This window comes from Pelecanus crispus, chromosome 6 (genome assembly GCF_030463565.1).
Source record: "Pelecanus crispus isolate bPelCri1 chromosome 6, bPelCri1.pri, whole genome shotgun sequence".
NCBI lineage: Eukaryota > Metazoa > Chordata > Aves > Pelecaniformes > Pelecanidae > Pelecanus > Pelecanus crispus.
In genome coordinates, this window is record NC_134648.1 from 33,669,604 (window position 1) to 33,689,174 (window position 19,571).

General features: G+C 46.1%; 1 protein-coding gene across 1 annotated transcript in view; it reads right to left on the reverse strand.

Moving 5' to 3' along the window:
- Positions 1 to 5,272: 5,272 nt before the first annotated feature.
- Positions 5,273 to 19,571, reverse strand: part of RGS6 (regulator of G protein signaling 6) — a 278,419-nt gene continuing 264,120 nt past the window's right edge. The window contains exons 17-18 of the mRNA XM_075713032.1: positions 12,485 to 12,545; positions 5,273 to 5,421 (exon numbers count right to left, since the gene is read on the reverse strand). Of these exons, the coding sequence (XP_075569147.1) occupies positions 5,273 to 5,421; positions 12,485 to 12,545 (210 nt within the window). The remainder of the gene's footprint in view (positions 5,422 to 12,484; positions 12,546 to 19,571) is intronic.

The window sequence follows — 19,571 nt, forward strand, 5'->3', positions numbered from 1 at the left end:
TCCTCACCAATAAGTTCAAAGTACGTATGGGCATGAAGATAGCGTATTGTTCACCAGCTCACTGTTCTGCTGAGCAGCCACCTCGCTTGTTCTCCATCTCAGGTTATAAACAGTGTTGAGAAGCTGCAAAATTGCTCACAGCTTAAATGACGAAATCATGATAACCTAGCCTATCTTACCCCACTGTGAGCTCTACTTTAATAATCCTGCTTAATCATTAAACCACAATAAGAGCAAGCCAAGGAGTTTAAGGCAAGAGCCAAGCCAAGGCATATCAGAGCACTGCTCAGAACTTGAACTGAGCACAGTCAGCTAGAGACAGAGGAAGCCACATAAAGGGACAGCAAAGCCGTTGTGCAAAGGGTCAGAAAGATGTGGCAGAAAATTTGTATCTGTTGGGACTGGCTGAAGGAGCCAGAGCCAGCTGTAAGCCGCTCCTGCTAGTCAGGAGTCTGCAGTGGTGCCCTATTTACATCCTTTTCCAAGGAGACCATCTTGTTATCTAGCACACACACTCCATTCAAGCCTTGCTGTTGACATAGATGCTTTGACTAAACCGCTATGCCTGATGATTACTGAGTATAACAGGAGTTGCCGGTTATTTTCCAGAATGCTTTGCCCTCCACTGAAGGGTACAAAGGCAGCAAATGGGCACACCTATTCTTTGCCCACTGTGTTGCATATTGTCTTTTGCTAAGGGCATTTCATACAGAAGTGAGGTTAAATTAAAAAAAAAATACGGAAAAGCAGGAAAGGAGATAATATAAAAGAAACTCCAAACTTGAGAAGACACACTGCTTCTGTCACTCAACTGGAAACACTAAGAACAGGGTTAGGTCAAGCCCCACCCATGGATGCATCCAGGACTCGCACTGATTCCAGCAGGATTATTCATGTGAGCATGCGTGCATGACAGAAAAAACAGATTTGGTCCTTACTGCTTCGACTTTTCCAGGATGCTCAATTTATTTGTGCATTTCAGGAAACAGACCAGTACAGTCAGATGTTCTGTTCCTGGGTTCCCCTTCCCCCACCCTGAAACAGAAATAATTGTAGGCTAAAAGCATCACCTATGCCAGAAGATGAGAGCGCCAAATCCTTTCCAAGGCAGAAGACTCACCGAAATCACCAGGGTTTCACCTGAGTAAGGACTAGCTGAAGAACTTCTCACAGTCTCTGGCAATTTGCCTGAAGAGACAATGGGTCAATTTTGTATTTTCAGACCAAAATAATAGACTGGATGGGGGAACGCTCTTGCCTCAGCTTCCTTGAAAGCAGGGAGTGATAGGATTGGTATTGCTGAGATCATTCCAGAATTTGGGTTACTGTGCAGAAAACTGACTCATGTTTTGCAGTCCAAAATGGGGCATATTTTGTCTTCATTGCCTCACTGCCACCTCTTGTAGGATTTGACTGCAGCATGGAAGCATCCTGGTATAACTTTACAGTGCATCGTGTTGTTGTTACTGTAGTAACTTATTACTAGGACACCTTGTGTTAGCTTTATTGCTGCAGTACCTGGTACAAATGTACCACCGTTTGTCCGCATACACTGTTATTACTGCCTTATTCCCCAAACTAATTTACTGCAGCGTCCTGTTGTGTCTTATTGCTGCATTATCAAAATGCTACTTTACTGTAGCGGCCTGTGTTACCTTATTGCTACATTTATCCTGGTATTATTATGTCAGCTTACTGCCACTTTTTATGGCTGCCCTGCTACCATTTTATTACAGTACTCTAGAGGATCTTAGCGCTGAGTTATACTGAGAGTACATTAATCCATTTGCTTTAGCCTAATGCTGTCTGCACAGGCTTGTCGAACCTTCCTAGTGCTTGTCCTGGTGCCGTTTCACCACAATAGCCACAAATGCTCTGGATACTCTATTATCCAAATAACAGTGCACAGCCATATTTCACAGCCATAGCCCTGTAAGTATGGGAAGCTTTGTAGCTAGCTTGCACAGCATGGACATCGTAAAAGCTTTCCAGACTGCCTTTCCTTGAAACAATGCCATTTAGAACATAAATAGAAGTGGAAAGCTGATTTCCTAACTCATCTTCAGGACTATGAGGTAGTTGGAAGACATGGGACGCTTATAAAGCAGCGGATTACTGCTTGCAACACTCAATGGGATACTGGGAGTGTACAAGAGTAGCATCACTCGGAATAAGCAATGTCATTAAAAGCAATAATTCAAGGATGCAGTTCATGTGGAAGTAGTTACATATTAGTATCATCATACGTGAAGTAAAAGACAGGTGAAGAGCAGTTCATATGTGTTCCCAGGAGGAGGCCTTGTCTGCTCTCATGTTTGTTTTAGAGAAATTTAGTCAGGAAATGAGGAGCAAAGCTTCCTTCTCTCCAGAGAACATGCAGCTCTGTCCGCTCAGCTAGCCATTACTGAGCAGATTAGCTTGCACGAGTGTGCATTTAAATGGCAAGCTGTTCAGCAGCCAGGCCCCCTGATGTACGCCCATATGTGTGCTCTCTGTGTCTGTAAAAATTCCCTCCATGCACTCAACTGTTCAAACACAGTATATTCCCCACAGGCAAAACACTGTGGCAGCCAACATGACCGTCCTGCAGGAACAGGGCAGGAAAGACAGAGCAAGGCGCTTCGCTCACGGGGCAGCGGCACATCTCCAAGGTAAAGTCTGGCATTGCAGCTCCCTGCACAGACCATAACCCAAATTCTACCTGTTCCATGCACCCGCCAGCATCCTCCAGTCCTGCCCACATGTGCCCCCCTGCTGCAGGACACTGAGGAGTACCTCCATGGAGCTACCCCATCCTTCCCTCAGGAGAAGACCTGTCCAGTGTCAGGAACTCACTGCAAAGCAGAGGACCCTGGTAACACTTTGCCATCTCCGCTCCTTGCTACACACCAGAGTTTCGTGCTTTATGTGTACATTCCGCTCAGGAACGCTCTGCAGACCAGTTTGGGGGTTCACAGGACAGACCTCGCATAGGAAATGCCTCAGCCTGGAGGCTGGGAAGCACTGGCAGTAGAGTAGCTTGGGGTGTGAGCAGCTGTTGGTTTACAGAGTTCCAGTGATGCGTGGCAATGGCGGGTCTGACACAGATAAAACCACCATCAACAAGGCTCTGAGAAAAGCCAGACTTTGCCTTTTCCTAGGGACGATGTAAGAGGACATGTATGAATGTGCACGAATGGACACCTGGGCCTGTTACATGAAGACTCACAATTACCCAAGGGGACCTTTCAGCTGGGTGGGCAACAGAGGACAAATGGGTCCTGCAAGGACAGCTAAGTGACAATTTGGAGGGGACCAAATGTCCCCATCAGAGGCAGGACACCACCTGAATGTACAGGCACAGCCATGATGGTTCTGCAGCCCTGGAACTTGCTTCTGTGCCATGTGTGTGTAGGATGAATTTGGTCGGAAGACCTCAGACAGCAGGCTGTTTACGGGAATTAGATGTGTGAAAAGAACAAATATCATACTCAATATTTTACTGTACATTCATGCAGGTGTAGAGTGTCTTACGGACCTTAGGTAAAATTGGTAACAGGATTTTTCTGGGAAAAAAAAGAGGTGTCAAAATAAGAAATGTCATGGGTAAAGAGGGAAGGTCCTTTTTCTGACAGAAACTATGCTGGCCTGATTTTGTGCATACATAGGCCTTAGATATTAGGATAATAGTTGCCTCAGAAGTGAGTATTGTCAATAGCCAGCTGTCTACTTAGCTAGATGGTTTTGCCTAAATAGGAATGCAGACTTGTAGCCATATAGCAATTTCTACCACCTGCACAAAAAGCCAATTTGCCTTGGCATGAGTGAAGAAGACCAAGAAATGTCTATTTTCACATATGCTTCAGATCTGAACGGCTTGCAAAATACAGGAGGTTTTGTGGCACTAAGTCAACTGAGTCTTGAAATTTTCATACATAGGCAATATACTATATGTGAATGCAGTCCATTTTCCTGTCTGCAGCTAGTATACACGGATTTTTTAATTAAAGTCCCTTCAGTTCTGTCCTCATCCTAACCTCCATACTCCCAACAGTTTGAAAGAAGCTACTGGGTCATCTCTTGCAGTTGTATTCATAGGCTGTAGGTCAGATGAGGTTTAGTGGAAGCTTATTTCCTCTAGTGGTACAATTTCACTCTTACAGTGGTGCTTCTCAGCGGAGTCAGTTATCTGAGCTTTCTATCACAGCTGGGTGTGCTGCTGTTCAGGAACACGCCTCGCCTGCCTCACGCGAGGCACCCAGCGCCCTGCCCGTTTACACCCTGCTTTCGCCAGTCCCATCTCCATCAATTCTCTCCTCACTGTAGACTGAATTTTGACACCTGTCCACATCAGAGTTGCCTTTCCCTGTATACATGTGAGCAGATTTTGGCCCTCTGCTGATTGGAGTTGGAGTCCAATTCTATCTACTCGGAACAAAGCTTGAACATCCATCATTGAGTAAGTACGCAAAACCTTAAATAAATAGAAAATCAAATACAATATAAAACAACTCACTTTTAAATACTGCATATGTGTGTCTGTGTGTGTGTGTTTGTGTGTGCATTATACATCTAAACCATGACTTTTTAAGCATCAGGCAGAGTCTGACCACATTTGCACATGCAGAGCGATTCCGCCAATGTCAGAGGATTTGCACCAAGATCAGAGTCTGACTCAATGGGGCAGATCCTCAGGTGATGAAAACCACTCACGCTCTCCTGCCTTCAGCTGAGGATCTCACTTCAGCTGAGGATCTGGTCATCATCTCTGGACATGCTACATGCTATTGGAAAGACAGCGAGTGAACTTAAATAGTGCCTTTTTTTTTTTTTCATTGCTTTAAAGGAGAGACATACGAAAGAAAAACAAAGCTAAAGTCAATAAATCTGCAGGAGAAATGCATTTGAGATTTTGTGAGATGGAGAAGCAACTTCCAGCAGATATTTTATTGGATCCAGCCGGCCACAAGAAAGGGAGCAGGTGGGACTGCGGCACCATCTATTACAGCCATGTTTGTGCCAGGGAGAGAAGAGACGAAGGAAAAATACCAATCTCGCTCAGCTCTTCTTTCTCCAAGTTGTGGTTGGGTCTGTTTCCTTAAATAACAAGACAGCAAGCCCTTGCCTTCTTGACCTTCTGGGTATGGTGACGTGTGCTCTTCCAAACCTTGGCTGGAAACAAAGTACCTGCACAGAGCTTGGTGTCCTTACAAAGCTGTACAGGTAGGAAAGTGTTGATGTAAACTGTGAAGAGAGGTGCTCCCCTGGCGCGTGGCACTCTGCTTGCGCTGGCTCAGGCTCTCTCCCCCGCGCAGACCTGCTCTCCCCGAAACGCCCCATCCCCGGCGGTGGCACCGGCGGTCTCTCCTGCGGGGCGGACAGCTGAAGCCGTCAGGAGGACTGCATCAGGCCCGTGAGGCGCTTGCTCACCAGAGACTTTCCCTGGAGGGAGGGACAGACAGACAGACAGAAGAGACCCAGAGGTGTGAGTGATGCCGTGGGATGGTTTGGCTGCAAGTGAGGGGCGGGGGCCTTCCCCCAGAGCCCGGTGCGTGTCTGCCCACCCCGGCCCTGCCAATGGGGAGGCGGATGATGGGGGGGTGAGTGTGCCCCCAGCATTTTGTGTGCCTGCGGTTTTGCCCCAGGCGGGTGGTTTGGCAAGGAGGGGTGGTGGCTAGTGATGTCCAGGTGGCTCAAAGCAGTTGGCTGTGCCCTGGGACACTGTCTTGTGAAGACGTTTCCTTTCGCTGTTACATGGGAACTGGTCAAAGCAAAGCCCTGTCCTATGCTCACCGCTACTCATCCTGCCCGGTGCCGTCCTGCCAGTGCCAAGCCATGGCTCCCATGCAAAGCATTACCGCAGGTCAGGAAGGGCTGCAAAAACTGAGGCTGCAGTGAAGGCTGGGATGCCCTTCCTACAGCCTGTCAATCAGTATCACCTGCACATCGTCCATCAGAAACAGAAAAAAGTGATTTTAGAAATAGCTTAGCCTGTCTCTGCCCTACTGCCACCCTACTTTACCCACTCCTCAGTCTCTTGTCTCCTTGGTCACTGCTTGTCCAGTCCTGTCTGGCCTCCCTGCCTTTCCCTGCCCTCTCCTCCAAGCCACCATGCAGGTGTGGCTGTGGCAGCCTTGGTTGCACGCTGCTGGCATCTGCGTGAGGCCAAGCAGCCCCTGCTTTCATCCTGAGCAAGGGAGGACCTACAGCAGGTCTTCTCCACTCACAGACAGTAGGAAGAGTATATGCCCACAGGGGATACTGATGGCTTTGCAATTACTGATCCAACAGTGAAAGGTTGTTTCAGGTATTGCACCAGTTGCTGTCTTTCTTTGGTTAGCTTTCCTCTTGGAAAATGATGTTTCTCTTAAAAGAAAAAAAAGCCTTGGTTGAAATAAACATCCAGGAATACCAGAGAGCTGTGGAATACCTAGCAGATCTTAAACAACCTCCTCTGTGTTACTATATTTAGCCTAGATTTCCTTTGCAATAGAAAGTCTTACTAATTGCTGTTTGAAATACAGATCCACACAAAGAGCAAGAGAAACAGATTATACAGTGAAAACAAGTATGTGGAAAATATAGGAAAATTTGAAATGTAAAATTTAGCAGGTCATCTGAAATAAGCTTTGTTTAACAAGTCAAACCCTCTAAGAAAAAAGAAACACCACCTCCACTTTGATTTCTAATCTCTTCCCATTTAGGGCTGTACCAGGAGGATGTGACAGTTCTCTACAGAAGCTTAATTTTGTTACTCAGATGTGTGTGCCTTTTACCAAATAATTTGCTCAGCTGCACAAACACACATGGCCCAATCTGACCGCTTCTGTACATTGGCAGTCGGCTGCTGGAAATGCTGTCGTTATTCGGACTGTCCTGCCCGGGACAAGAGCGCCATTGTCACAGCTCTGCAGCTTCTCCATCTCTACAATGGCACTCATGCTGAGGGCACAGCTCGGGAAGGACCAGCTCCCTCCCGGAGTTCAGCAGACACGCCAGCACTGCTGCTCTTTAAGGAAAAGGTGCTTTCTTTCACTATAAAACAAATTCTTTTTTGTCTTTTTTTTTTTTTTTTTTTAAGTGCACTTCTGGGAAGCTTGGCTTTGTGCCACCCCAGGAGGTGGCCAAGTCTTCTGCAGGGCAACATGGCAGTGCTGGGGGGCTGCAACCACAGTTGTCATTTTGCTGCTGTTAAGAAACACCAGAGGAAGAGTGCTAAGGAGTTACCAGTTCCTGAGTCTAATTTATAGGAAGAAGAAGGTAAACATGTGGATGTTAATTTGTGGAAGAATAACATGGCTGGTTTTAGAAAAAAATGTTAGTTTCCACCTATATTTGGATACTTCCTTAGGAAAAAAACAAGTAAGCCTTGGGTTTGTATAATGACTATTCAGTCAGACTCTAACTAATCTGTAACAGGCAGTTCCTCTTGTTATCTTCTCACAGGCAGGCAGCTTGGGGGTATGCCAGCTCCCTGCGTCAAGGTCCAGCAGGGAGTGAGGAGCAAACACTGTTCCACATCCAGCCCCGATTTCGACATGCACATGTTCAAAGGGGGAAGGGGGAAATGCCGGTGCCAGGCTGGGCTGAGGGGAAGGGGTAGCTGACAGAAAGGCTGCCCTGGCGAAGGCATCGGATCAGAAACAGAGCCGATGGCTGTGGTTACCACAGAGCAAAACCTCGCTCACCAGTTTCCCAGTGGTGACTGCTTCCCGTTGCGGGCAAAGGCGGTGGGCTCCATCTGCAGCTCCCCCATCTCGTGGGAAAGGTGTTAGCCCAGGAACCCAGATCCGCTTGCTGGCTCTGCAGCAAACTTCCCGCCTGCAGCCTGGGATGAGTCCCCAGTGCGGAGCCCGGCTGTCCAGGAGTATAACTGCGTCAGGGAAGCGTGAGGTGCCAAACAGCCTCGCGCCTGGGGACACGCAAACAGATGGGTGCGAGAAGCTCTGTTTTAAGACAGCGAGAAGCAGGCAGCAATGTTGTCTGCTCGGCTGTCATACCCACCTCTGTGCTAAGACAGATGGTGAAAGGATCCCTGGAATCACATACAGAGATTAATGCTGTGACATTTTTGGCTACAAGCAGGAGCACTGGGGTGTAAGTAAGTGTAACGTTTGGCTTTGGTACCAAAGTGGCCCCCAACTACAGCATACTGATGTAGGGGATTTTGTTTCAACTCAACACAGAGACAAGTGTCAGCCTCACAGCATGGGTCTAAGCGATACGAACATCTGTGGGCTGGAGGTGGGTGGGATGCAGGTGATGGGTTTGGGATTCTCTCATCTTAGGGATTCTCATTAAAAAAAAAAGAGGATCAGGAAAAGAACTGCATTTCATTAGGAAAACTGGTATCTGTTTCCTGTTACTAAAATGCACACCAAGGTAGTAAATTGTGTCACAGGTGGAAATGCTGGATGGGATCCACTTGCTGAGGTAAATCAACATGACTTAGTCGTTTTCAGAGAACTGCTGCCGATTTACACCAGTTGAAGGGCTGGTCCATGGCATCTCTGTTTCTGGTTTAGCCCTCCAAGGCTTCTTAGGAACAAAGTCCAGCAGGAGACACAAGAGGTTTGTGTTAGTTGACTGATATAAGCCAAAGCGTAGCTAGCACAACAGCTTCTTCGGGGCGGCACAGCGGCTCACTCCCCAGCCAGCCAGCGCTCTCCCCAGGACCCCCAGACTGTCCAGACCCACCCACCCCTGCTCGCTGGGAGGGTCCCCAAGGCCAAACGGTCCAGGATGGCACCAGCGTGCCTTAGCATCATCGCTTTCCTGTGTCCAGAAAAGAGACATCTGGGTGACCAGGCGAGGGTGGCCTGCACCTGCCTTGAGACAGCAGAGGTGAGACGCACGCCTGTATTTTTTGCGATCCCGTACGGCGTGAGTGCCTGAGTCAGTCAGATGAAAGGCTGCTCGGAGAAGCTGGAGGCGCCTAAATGAGTTCATAGTTGGGTGCAATACATGCCAAAAAAATTCAGGCCCAACAGGTCATGTTGGGTCTCATCCGACACTCGGCTGGGATTCCCTTGGGGACATCTCTGATGGAGTGAGGAAGTTTCAGGTTATTGCAATGCGAAAGTTTGGCACAAAGAACTCCTAGTTTCTTTAAAAAGGTTCAACCAAAAAATTTATTTTTTCCTTCTCCAATTCTTTGTTTAGCATGAAACCAGCCGCTGCCCCCACATTTCTACCTCTCCTTTCCCCACTGAAAGAAAATGTCAACAACTCCTGCCTTATTTCCGGGAGAAATTTCATCTAAGCTGTGCTGGCAGGGGATTTGGAAAGCATACGATTTCAAGCTCAGCACACTGCAGTGCTTCTTTTACTCTGTTGTATGCATATGCTGAATAAGTCAAGGCAAGATTAGAGTGGACGTAAGGAGTAAATTTTTTACATGGGGTCTAAAGCTTATAAAGAAACCCCCAGTCCTCCAGTTGCAAAATATGTCACTACTAATTAGGGTTACAACAATTAAAACCCCAGACTGTTGTCGCTCAAACAGCATAGCACAAGCAGTAGGGCATATGTTGTAGGGCATATGTTGTATGTCTTGCTGGATGCAGGAAGGCTTTCTTTTCTCTCATTCCCTGCAAGCAGCTGAGCTGTAACACAGCTTTCAGGCAAGGATCATGTGAAGCTTCAGCCCCATCTTGGTAAAGGTAACGTCCAGTTCTTTCTATGCAGCTGAATGAATGATTTTTTTTTTTTTTACCCCTGAACACTGGTGTGACAGGAGCCTCAGTTTTTAGAGGCAGTGTAAAATCTGAATTTTGAGTATCCTAAGGAAAACATCAGGAAATTCTTAATAAACCTTATGAAACTGGCCCCCAGAATTTGACTTCCAAGTATGCGTCCCATCCTACTGCTTGGGTATGTGTCAGGTAGGGGACCAGACCTTGGCACTTGTGGACCATCAGGGCTCTCACTGAGGCCCAGTGAAGTGAAGATTAACCTGTAGGTCATGGGAGATGCTTAGTGTCTTTGATGGCTGAGCCTTTGCTGAGCAGCTACTAAACTAAAGTGTAAAATGCAATTAGCAATTATTATAATGAAGCAGAATTCAGCAATTTAACGTAGGCAAGAAGCCAAGTAAGGGGAAAAAAAAAAGTCTGGGATTTGACACAAAAAGGAGACAGCACTCTTTTCAAACCTGTATGAGGTACCGGAGTTTCCATCTTGCTCTTTGCTTTTATCTACCAAAACTAGCACTTTGCAGTTTGGAGAGAAGGTAAACTGTGAACTATGTTTTTTAAATAATTTAAAATAGAAAGTTTAGTTTTGTCCAGTACCTGTGGTTTCACACAATGCTAACGTGCTCTGCCCAGTACAGAGTGCAGTTTGTGTATCTAACATGCAGACATTCACTACCACCAGCATGCACCAGCCAGCACTCCCTTGCATGCCGTCAACAACTTACCTGAACACCCAGGCAGGATTTATCCCACAGGGAGCTTTGTGGCTGCAGTGATGGGGTGAGGAAGCATGTGGGGAGCTTCTGGTATGGCAGCACAGGCTCCCTGTTTTGCGATGTCAATACAGACCAAAGTGCTTTTTCATGCTGACTGTTCCCCTCCAGGCTCTCCACCCACCAGCCTAGGACTTTGTCTGCTATAGCTGGCTCCCCTTTTTGCTTTCTACCCCTCTTTTGCGCTCAGGGCTGTCCTTTTCCCAGCCTGCTGCCCAATCTGCTCCAGCCAGAAACACCACCTTCCTGGAGGAGAAGCCATTTCCTGGGGAGCAGCGTTGCCCTGTCCCTCTGTAAGACCCCCAGCAGAGGACTAGGGCTGGTCTGCATCTCCACTGAAGATGAGCAAACCCTACTTGCTTGGATCTGAGGTTTTTCACACGGTGACAGGCACTGCTCAGATCTCCTACCTTTTAGCTAAAGTACTGCAGAACTTTGGCAGTGGGCAGACAATGTCTTGCCACCAAACTTTATTTCTGAAGAAAGAGATTGCCAGGGCCCTAGGCCTGCCAGCACTCTTTGGTTTTCAATGTTATATTACACTGAAGATCTTGGGGAAATTTTATTTTTGTGTCATCTTAAAAATATTCTTTTTATTAGATTTTTTTTTTCGTGAAAAGATACATTGCAAACTAAGATAAAGTAACATAAATTAACAAAGTTAAATATGAAACAGAGTTAAAAACGTAAACAATAAAAGAAAATAACTTAGTTCAACATAAAATAAACACAGACACGTAAACTATGAACATATATAACATAAATTAGCACACAAAATGTGGTGGGCAATACCACCAGTTACATGCTGACACAGGCTGAAAACAAGAGCTGCAACGTGGCTGTAGAGGGTAAGTAGGGGAGCAGCTGCTCCCGGCGTGGAGGATGCTCACCCATTCTCACCAGCACTGTCTCACAAGCTACCCCTAAACTCCTGCAGAGTGGGCCCCACTCCTCTTGTAAGGCTTGACTGACAAGTTACCTGAGCTTCTCGCCATTACTGCTGACCGCAGTGAAGCTGAGCAACCATGGGTTAGGCTCCTACATTTGATATTGCTTTTTTTCTCTTCCAGTTTATATCACTATGGGAACAGTTCAGAACTGTAGTCCAGTTAAAATTGGCGTCATCCGTACCTATTTTATTTTGTGAGGATTTCCTACACTTCCTAAGTGAAGCATTGCACTTTGAGAAATACCAGCAGACCACTGTGTACGGCACAAACCAGGAGCTGACACAAGCCCTGTACTCACCCACTCCTAGAACAGCTTCATAATGGCTGGAGCTCTGCTCTACCATCCCACCAGCACCAGGAGGAAGATCCTCTTCTGCTGTGGCGCAGTCTGGGCTCCTTGTATCTGAGGACGTGTTCGAGCCAATTTTGGCATTAGTTGAAGCAGCCTACGGACCGCTTAAACTTACCACACTACGGAGGGCACTTTAGCACAGCCCTGCCAGGCGGGCGGCCTCGGGCTACGGATCTAGGGCCCGACAGTCCCTCCGACAAAGAAAATGGGACGACGGAGGTGCAGATGGATCACTGCAGCCAGTATACAATAGTGTAGCAGAGTGTTTTTTCAAGCCACCTCAGAAAATGCCCTTACTGCATGTTGCTGGTCTAGCTCTCAGGCAGGGTGCGATTCTGCTCTTTCCTTTGTGTGCAATGGACTCAGTTTGTTTAACTGCCTCAGTGGGACTGGGAACCAGCTATGTAAATACCTTGCACAGTCAGAGGAAAACAGAAATACACTGAAATAACAAACTCCTCTGGAGTATCAGAATAAGCTTGGCTGAATCACAGCAGGGTCTAAGCCTGCCCTCCCCTCCCCGAACACCTTGCTAAGGTCCTGGTTCAGTATCTGCAGCTAGCAGCTAGACCTGCCTGTAGTAGGAAGGTACCAAGTTTTATCTTCCAAAGTTTGTGTGTGGCTGGAATAAAAGACAGTAAATGAATACTAAGTATATCCTGAGCTCCACAGAGTGCCTTTCATCCAAAAGGATCCCAAAGCACCCCATGAACCATATACACAGGGATCACTCACCCACCGCTGGAAGGTAGTGACCTCGAGGGCGAAAGGCAGCTGCCATTCTGTGCCAGCAGCACTACACAGCAGTGTTTTTGGGAAGGGAAGTGAAGAATAACTTATCCACTAGAAACAATGAATACTTATTCTTTAAAGGAGCCCCTGTATACAGAACAGACTACACGGCACACATGCAGTACACGCAACCCACCACTTACCAAACTGACGAGCATGCAGCGTAAGCCTACACAGCGCAGACATTTTCCAGGTAAGGTACAAGGCCGATACCAGGAATAGATGCGACATATTCAAGCATGCAGCAACCAGTCAATACATGCACTGTGCAGGCCATGCACGCGGTCCCCCGCAGCGTTAGGTGCTGACACTGACTAGTTATCACACGTAAGAGAACAATCAGACGACAGGTTGCAAATGTTGACTGACTCACGCTTTGGGTACATTCTGATGCTTTCCATCACCTACGTAATGCAAGTACCTTTTCCCAGTAAAAGCTAGTATTTCTTAATGACTGGAGTAGTGGAGCAAGTACATTTTCTTTTAAAGCAAAATATCTTCCAAAGATAAAAATAACCCTTTTCCCAGATGTCTTTTCTTGGTGCCAAATCTAAGAAATGTTGGCATCCATTCCTATATCCTTCCTTTCTAGCTGTCTGTTCTGATACCCACTTCACCAGCATCTCAGTGTTATCACCTTTTTATACTTCCCAGTTTTTCTACCACTATTCTCTACCCATAATGGCTTAAACCTTTGTCTTTATTATATTGCAGGTCATGAATACTTTCCATGCCCTCAAATGCTGTTATCTATTTATGCAAGCTGGTAGAGCTGGGAAAGTGAAAAAGTGGCAAAGCTGGTAAGTGTATGACAGTTCTATGAGATTATCAAGGAAACAGTTAAAAAGAGAGCCCTGATGATATCAGGCAGCAATTCTTTCTCCAGCCTTATGCCTTCTTCACTGTGTTCATGGTTAGTATTCGTAATACATCACAGTGACACACAGCCGTGCAAAATATCACACAGTTCACCTGAGAAAGATAAGATCCCATCAATACATTTCATGTGTGTGACACCATACTCATGAATTAAGAATAGGACCAGGACAGTTTGAGTGTGACTTGGACTCTGATCCAACAGCAGACAAACCGAGAGGACAAAAACCAGCACGAAACAGTAACAGTGGCCAAGGGATGAAGCTGAGGATCAGGAAGATGGGAAAGTGGCAGCAGGGAAGAACAAGGGTAACAGCACAGAGCTGGAAGAGAAGACTGTTGAGAGCATCTAGCAAGGGCAGCCAGGCAGGCAGGGTAGACACTAAGGCTTTCATAGCTGTATAATGCAAATGAACAGATACACATAGAACTGAAACTAAACATGGGAGTTTAGATTCTCTGGGTACTGAACTGAGAAGCACTTACAGTCCTCAGCCAAGGATAGTTCAACATGAAATAGCCAAAAGATACCAGATAAGTAAAGCAGAGGAAATGCTACAATGAAAATGCCAGTTTGCACCACTGCAAGGATGAAGAGGGCGTTTTAGACTCCAGACAGAAAGCATCCTGGTCACTGAGCATGACAACGATATCAAATACAAGACCTCCAGTCCTATTCTTGTTCCTGGAAAAGTCATCCTTGCATGAGAAACCAAGGTGGGACACTGGCTCCACAGTCATTAAGGATGTAATGTGGGACTTTGCCTACAATGCTTCTGGACAAGAATACAAAACCACCCTGCTGCTGCTAATGCAAGGACTACAGCAGCTCCTGCTTACCAGCTTCTGCCTTCTGCCTACTGCAGCTCTGTCCCCTATGGTTAATGAAGCTGGGCCAGTCTGTCAATTCAGTTATTCACCTATGCCTGGGAACTGAGACAATCTTCAGTCTTCATTGACTTGCTGTCCCATACAAAATGTTCCATCCATAACATCCAGGATTCTTTAAAGAAGGCTCATTAGAAAACTTTAATTCTTATAATCTTAATCTACAGTCTACTTCCTGCGCAGCTCAAACACAGACGACCTCTTCCTTCACCTTATTCTCTTTCTTCACTGAGTTGAATTTACCACTTGGAAAAGCTCCCTGCTTCTTCATACCTGACTCCTTGATACACTTCACACCACATCTCTTCTCTGTGTCTGATGTCTTCTACTATGCTGACTTTAAAATAAATTTCCCCATTTCCTCTAGGACTTAACAGGAGGGCTCCTTTCTCATTAAGTATTACACTCTTTACGGACTGTAATGGTGAAAGACGACGTACAGCCTTGTAGCTTACCATGTGCGAGCGTAGGCTGTCGGCAGCCACGGCAGGCCTATGCACATCACACCTCTGCATACACTGCGCTGGACCACTATGGCTTGAGGAAGGAGGTAGGGAAAACACAGGGAAAGGGATTTCCCACAGACTCTGATAGCCAGCCAAAAGTCTGGCACTTGCATCTTCGCCCCCCAAGTCCTGTGCAGCACTCTCTGGCTGAAGCTGTCGGTTTTGCCCGGAGCTGCCAGGTCCTGCCATTGCTTGGGCCGAGTTTCACAAGGGACTCTGGCCAGCAAACACCTCTTGCTTCTCCCAGGTTGTGCAACTCTTCTCTCTGTCTTCAGGCAGTGGAAGAGACGCACAAGAGCTTCTTTACCTTCTTCAGGTAATGAGCTTTTTCAGTCCAGGAACGCAATGACTAACAGTGTGCCACGTCAGTTGGCAGTCAGAAGTTGTAAAAATTCTGAATAAACAATATCACTGGTCTGGCCACTCTCTTGTCCTTTAAAGCACGAAGATTGAGAACTCTGTTACTCAAAAGTTGTACATGTGAGTGCGCCTTTTGTTCTTAAAGAAATGCCAGCTGGGACTAAAATGCACAGATCTTCTCAGCATTGGGTCACCACCTTGATACTGAGTCAGAAACTTTAACACCAGTTTTCTCACAGGGGAAATTCCTTCCTTGGAATATAGCAATTTCAGGAAAGTTTGAATTCAAGTCTGAGTATCATGGCCCAGGCTTATCTAAGTTACCTGCTGAGGCTGGTACCCACAGGTTTAATCCCTGTTATTGCTGGAGTAACCATTGCTGCTTTTAGAGATAATACTCAAGATGCTGCAAGATGCAACAAAGGAACCCCTTCCTGTTTTCCCCTTTATTAAATGTAAATGGCCACCAGCACAATTTAGGCAGAGACCTGGTGGCTTCCTTTGCGAGACAAAAGCAGCAGTGGTTTCCCTAAATGTACTCATGAAAATATATTTTCCTTCTACTCTTGGCCCTGAAGGATCATCTCAGCTTATGAGAACTAAGCTTCTGCCTATCTGATTATTAAATCATTTCTAAAGCAGATGGGAAACTACAGTGGTTTAAACAGCTAGGCTGCGACTGCATGGCTAAAAATAGTATAGCAGGCTCCTTTTAATTAGTAAGATGATCAAATATGACAGAACAGAGAGATGTAGATATATGGATTTGTGTGCATGTGTGTCTTTAAAATTAAGTTATTACCTCAATACCAGGTATTATTTATAACATATATGATACATGATGTCTGATTTTTATGATGCCATTTATCTTCACTTGGGAGAGAAGACAGGCTAACTCTGCTTTCATAATGTCAATCCTTGCTGTATTCAAAAGGAAAATTGTAATAAGATAAACCTGCCACCATGCGCAGCGCCATCATTTTTTAAATGAGGTGGATTAGTAAGCGCTCCGATGCAATAGACTGTCAGATCTGCAACTCCCTGAGATCGACCCTTCCCCAGGGCTCCCGTGGAGAGTGTGGAAGAGCCAGTCTAGCTTTATACTTGCAATTTCAGGGCACGAGCCTGGCATAGGGCTGACGGGGTCAGGAACCATGATGTCTATCTTACCACTGTGCTGCCCATGTATTTTTGAGGACTCTTCAAAACCTGAACAGGGGAGAAAAGAAATCTGCTGCCCCTCTGCTCCAGCAGTGCTGGGCAATGTGTGCCCCATAGTGATCTGCTCCATCATGCGGATGTGGCCCAGATGACTGATGACCATGACATTTGGTCCTGGGACCGCACTGCAGCTGCCCAGGCTGTGGTGGGGGGATTGCCATGAAACACACACTGACGCCGCAGCTGCAGACTTCAGGCAGGTAAGCTGAGGAGGCTGAGGATGTCTGTCACGTTCGGCGCTGGGTCAGACAGATGTCCCCTTGCTCCAAGGGGAACCCAGATAAGGAGGCACTGCAAACTATGCCCTTCGCTACAGGAGGACCTGACCAGCGGTGGGCACAACCCTCTTCTTGGCCATTGCACAAAGGTATCAGCTGATACTTTGAAAGGACCTGGAAGTAAAAGGTAACACCTTCTTCACCACAGTGAAAATTCTCCTGGCAAAATCTTGCTGTCAGTGTTCTGCTTAATGCGGACCAGATAGCACCTGGCTTCCAGAAAGATTTGGTGCAAAAACTCAGTGCATACATTAGTCATGAGCTGCCTCTCCTGGTCAAAAGTACCAAGCCAAGGAAGATGAGACAGTGGGTCTTGTAGGAATTGAAGAGTGGTATGAAAAAATAAATCTGTGCAACCCTGTTCTTTCTCATTCCCCATTGATCCCCTTGAAGGTGGCAAGCCTCTGGCTGGCTAGCAGGGCTCCACAGTGTCTTTCTAAAGGATGTCAAATGGTCTGGAGTTAATCTCTGTCTCCTGGGTTGTGACCCTGAGATGAGCAGGAGCCCTGTGGGTAAGATGACTTCCACTTGCTCCAAGTCTGCGCTCCCACAGCCAAGCTGTACAGCTTTCCACCCAGTGCAGGAGAGCAATTCAGAAGCACTGAAAGATTCTGGGGAGACGTTAACCGAAGTAAGAGACAAAAAGCGTACGATATTTTTTGCAGTTTGTCGACAAAGCTTTACTGTTTCTTTTTCTGAAGTGTTGCATTTTTTTCCTGTCTTTCTCAAACAAGAGATGGTGAGATTCAAGCAACTAGAACAGGCAAACCTAGAGAGTCTGATTTTTTTTCACTAAAGTGAAGACTCACTGTCTAAGGAGTCAGGCATGTCTGGCTACAAATAGGCCTTCTCTGGTATGGAAAACAGCCCTGTAAGCACAGCATCATGAGCAAGGAAGGGGTCATGAACCTCCACCTCCACGCTCCTACTCTGGTCCTATGCCACCTACACTGTTAGTGTAACCAAGATGCCCAAATTTGAGTACAGTGATGAAAAAGGAAACCATAACATCATTAGATATATGTTTTCCCTGTGTTGCTTATCACAGCTGAAAAGTTACAGCAAATTTAATCAATAGTAACTGCTTTATTTGAAGAAACAACGGCTAAAAATTATTCAGGGGAGGTCCTCAATAGGCCTGAAGTGCCAGAGTACTATAGGAAACAATGAGTGATTGATGCTGGGAGACAATTTGCTCCATATTTCAAAACACATTTCAAATATTCTTATGACCTTACTAATAATCATGGTGATGCAGAAAGAACAAACACAGCCAAGCCGCTTTATTCCCCACCGTAAGTGTCTTTGAGCTATTCCTCAATTAATAATTTTCCTGATGTTTTTGCTAAATGACATACATCTTCAGTCAAATTGTGTTCTTGAAATCCGTATTTAAATCTTCAAATTCAAATGCAATTTACCTTAAAATTCATGTTTTTACTCAAACCCAAAGTTCTGGAGTTCTGCCCCAAGTTTTGCATTGCATTTCCATTTCCCGTAGCCTTGGCAGGGTTTCCCGGTGAGTGCGAAGGCTGCGGGGCACGTCTGGCTGGGCTCAGACCTCCGGGAGCTGCCCCGGCAGGCAGTGCATCTGCCGAAAGTGCCCAGCACCGTGAGGCGCGTGGCCCGGAGCACATGCTGCCGCTGTAAGACCAAGCCTTCAAGGACCTCATGTCAATCACTTCCCAAAACGCTGGGTCACATGCCACAGCCAAATCTGCAAATTTCCCTGGGGGTCTACTGCACCCTCCCAGTGCCAAACAGAGCGGCCCAGTCTGGAGGTGGCCCAGGTCCATGGGCAGTTTATAGTTCCACCGGTCTGGGAGCTACTACTTCATCTCAGCGATGGCTCCTTAAGGCAAATAAACTTCTAGCCCTGGTTGTTTTGGATGCTCCTCTTACAGCCATCACTGGAAACATGACCTCATATTATTCTGTTTGCAAAATAGGCTTAGGACTCCCCCCTGAAGACAGCCGAGCATTGGGGCTCTGTTCCAGCCAAACCTTAAGCATATGCTTAACTTCAGTGTGCCTCTGCAGGGTCAGCTTGAATATGTGATCCTGTAATGAGCAATCACTAAAGCACAGTGGAGCTCTGGGAATGAGGGCCACTGTATTGCTCCACTCCTACACAGTCCAGGAACTGCAGTGCATTTTGGAGAACTAGAGCATGCAAAATTAACTTTGTCTTAGTTTAGTCCCCTGAGTACGCCATAAAGTTACTGCTTTGGTAATGCTGTCCACTGAGGACATTATGACATGTCAACATAGTGACTATTTTCTCATCTGATGGTAGTGACAAACTGCCATAATGCAAAGTATAAAAAATTCAGACCCTTCCTAGTTCTAGTAGCTACCATGCCATCAGAGGACAACATCTTATATCTGTATTAAGAAAAATGAAAGAAAATGTTTACAGTATGCTAGCCAGTAAGACAAAAATGAACTAAAGTGCTGACCGATCTACAACGATTTTCTTTACAGGTACTTACATTATAATTCTACCATCCCAAACTGAGCTTGTCAAGTTACCCTTCAAATCAAATGCAAGAGAAAAAAAATCTGTCCTTGGCTGTGTTACTATAAACCCAGCCAGTCTAGTAAAGTGGGAGTTACTCTTCTATGTATTTGGCAAATCTGGGAGAAGAATTTACCACTTGGTGTAAATATTTCTGCTTAGTTTGTTTAAAAAAAAAAAAAAACAACTTGCCTATTCCTCTTTCTGGCAGACTCTTAGAAAGTAGTAAATATGCAGATGGGCATAGCGATATATTTTGTATCAACATATTTTAAATGTGTGCATATGCATTAGCTATATAAATACATTCCCCAGGAAGTCTGCCAGTGGATATACTACAAAGCTCTGCGTGTTACATTTGGGTTTGCTTGTGCAGTAACACG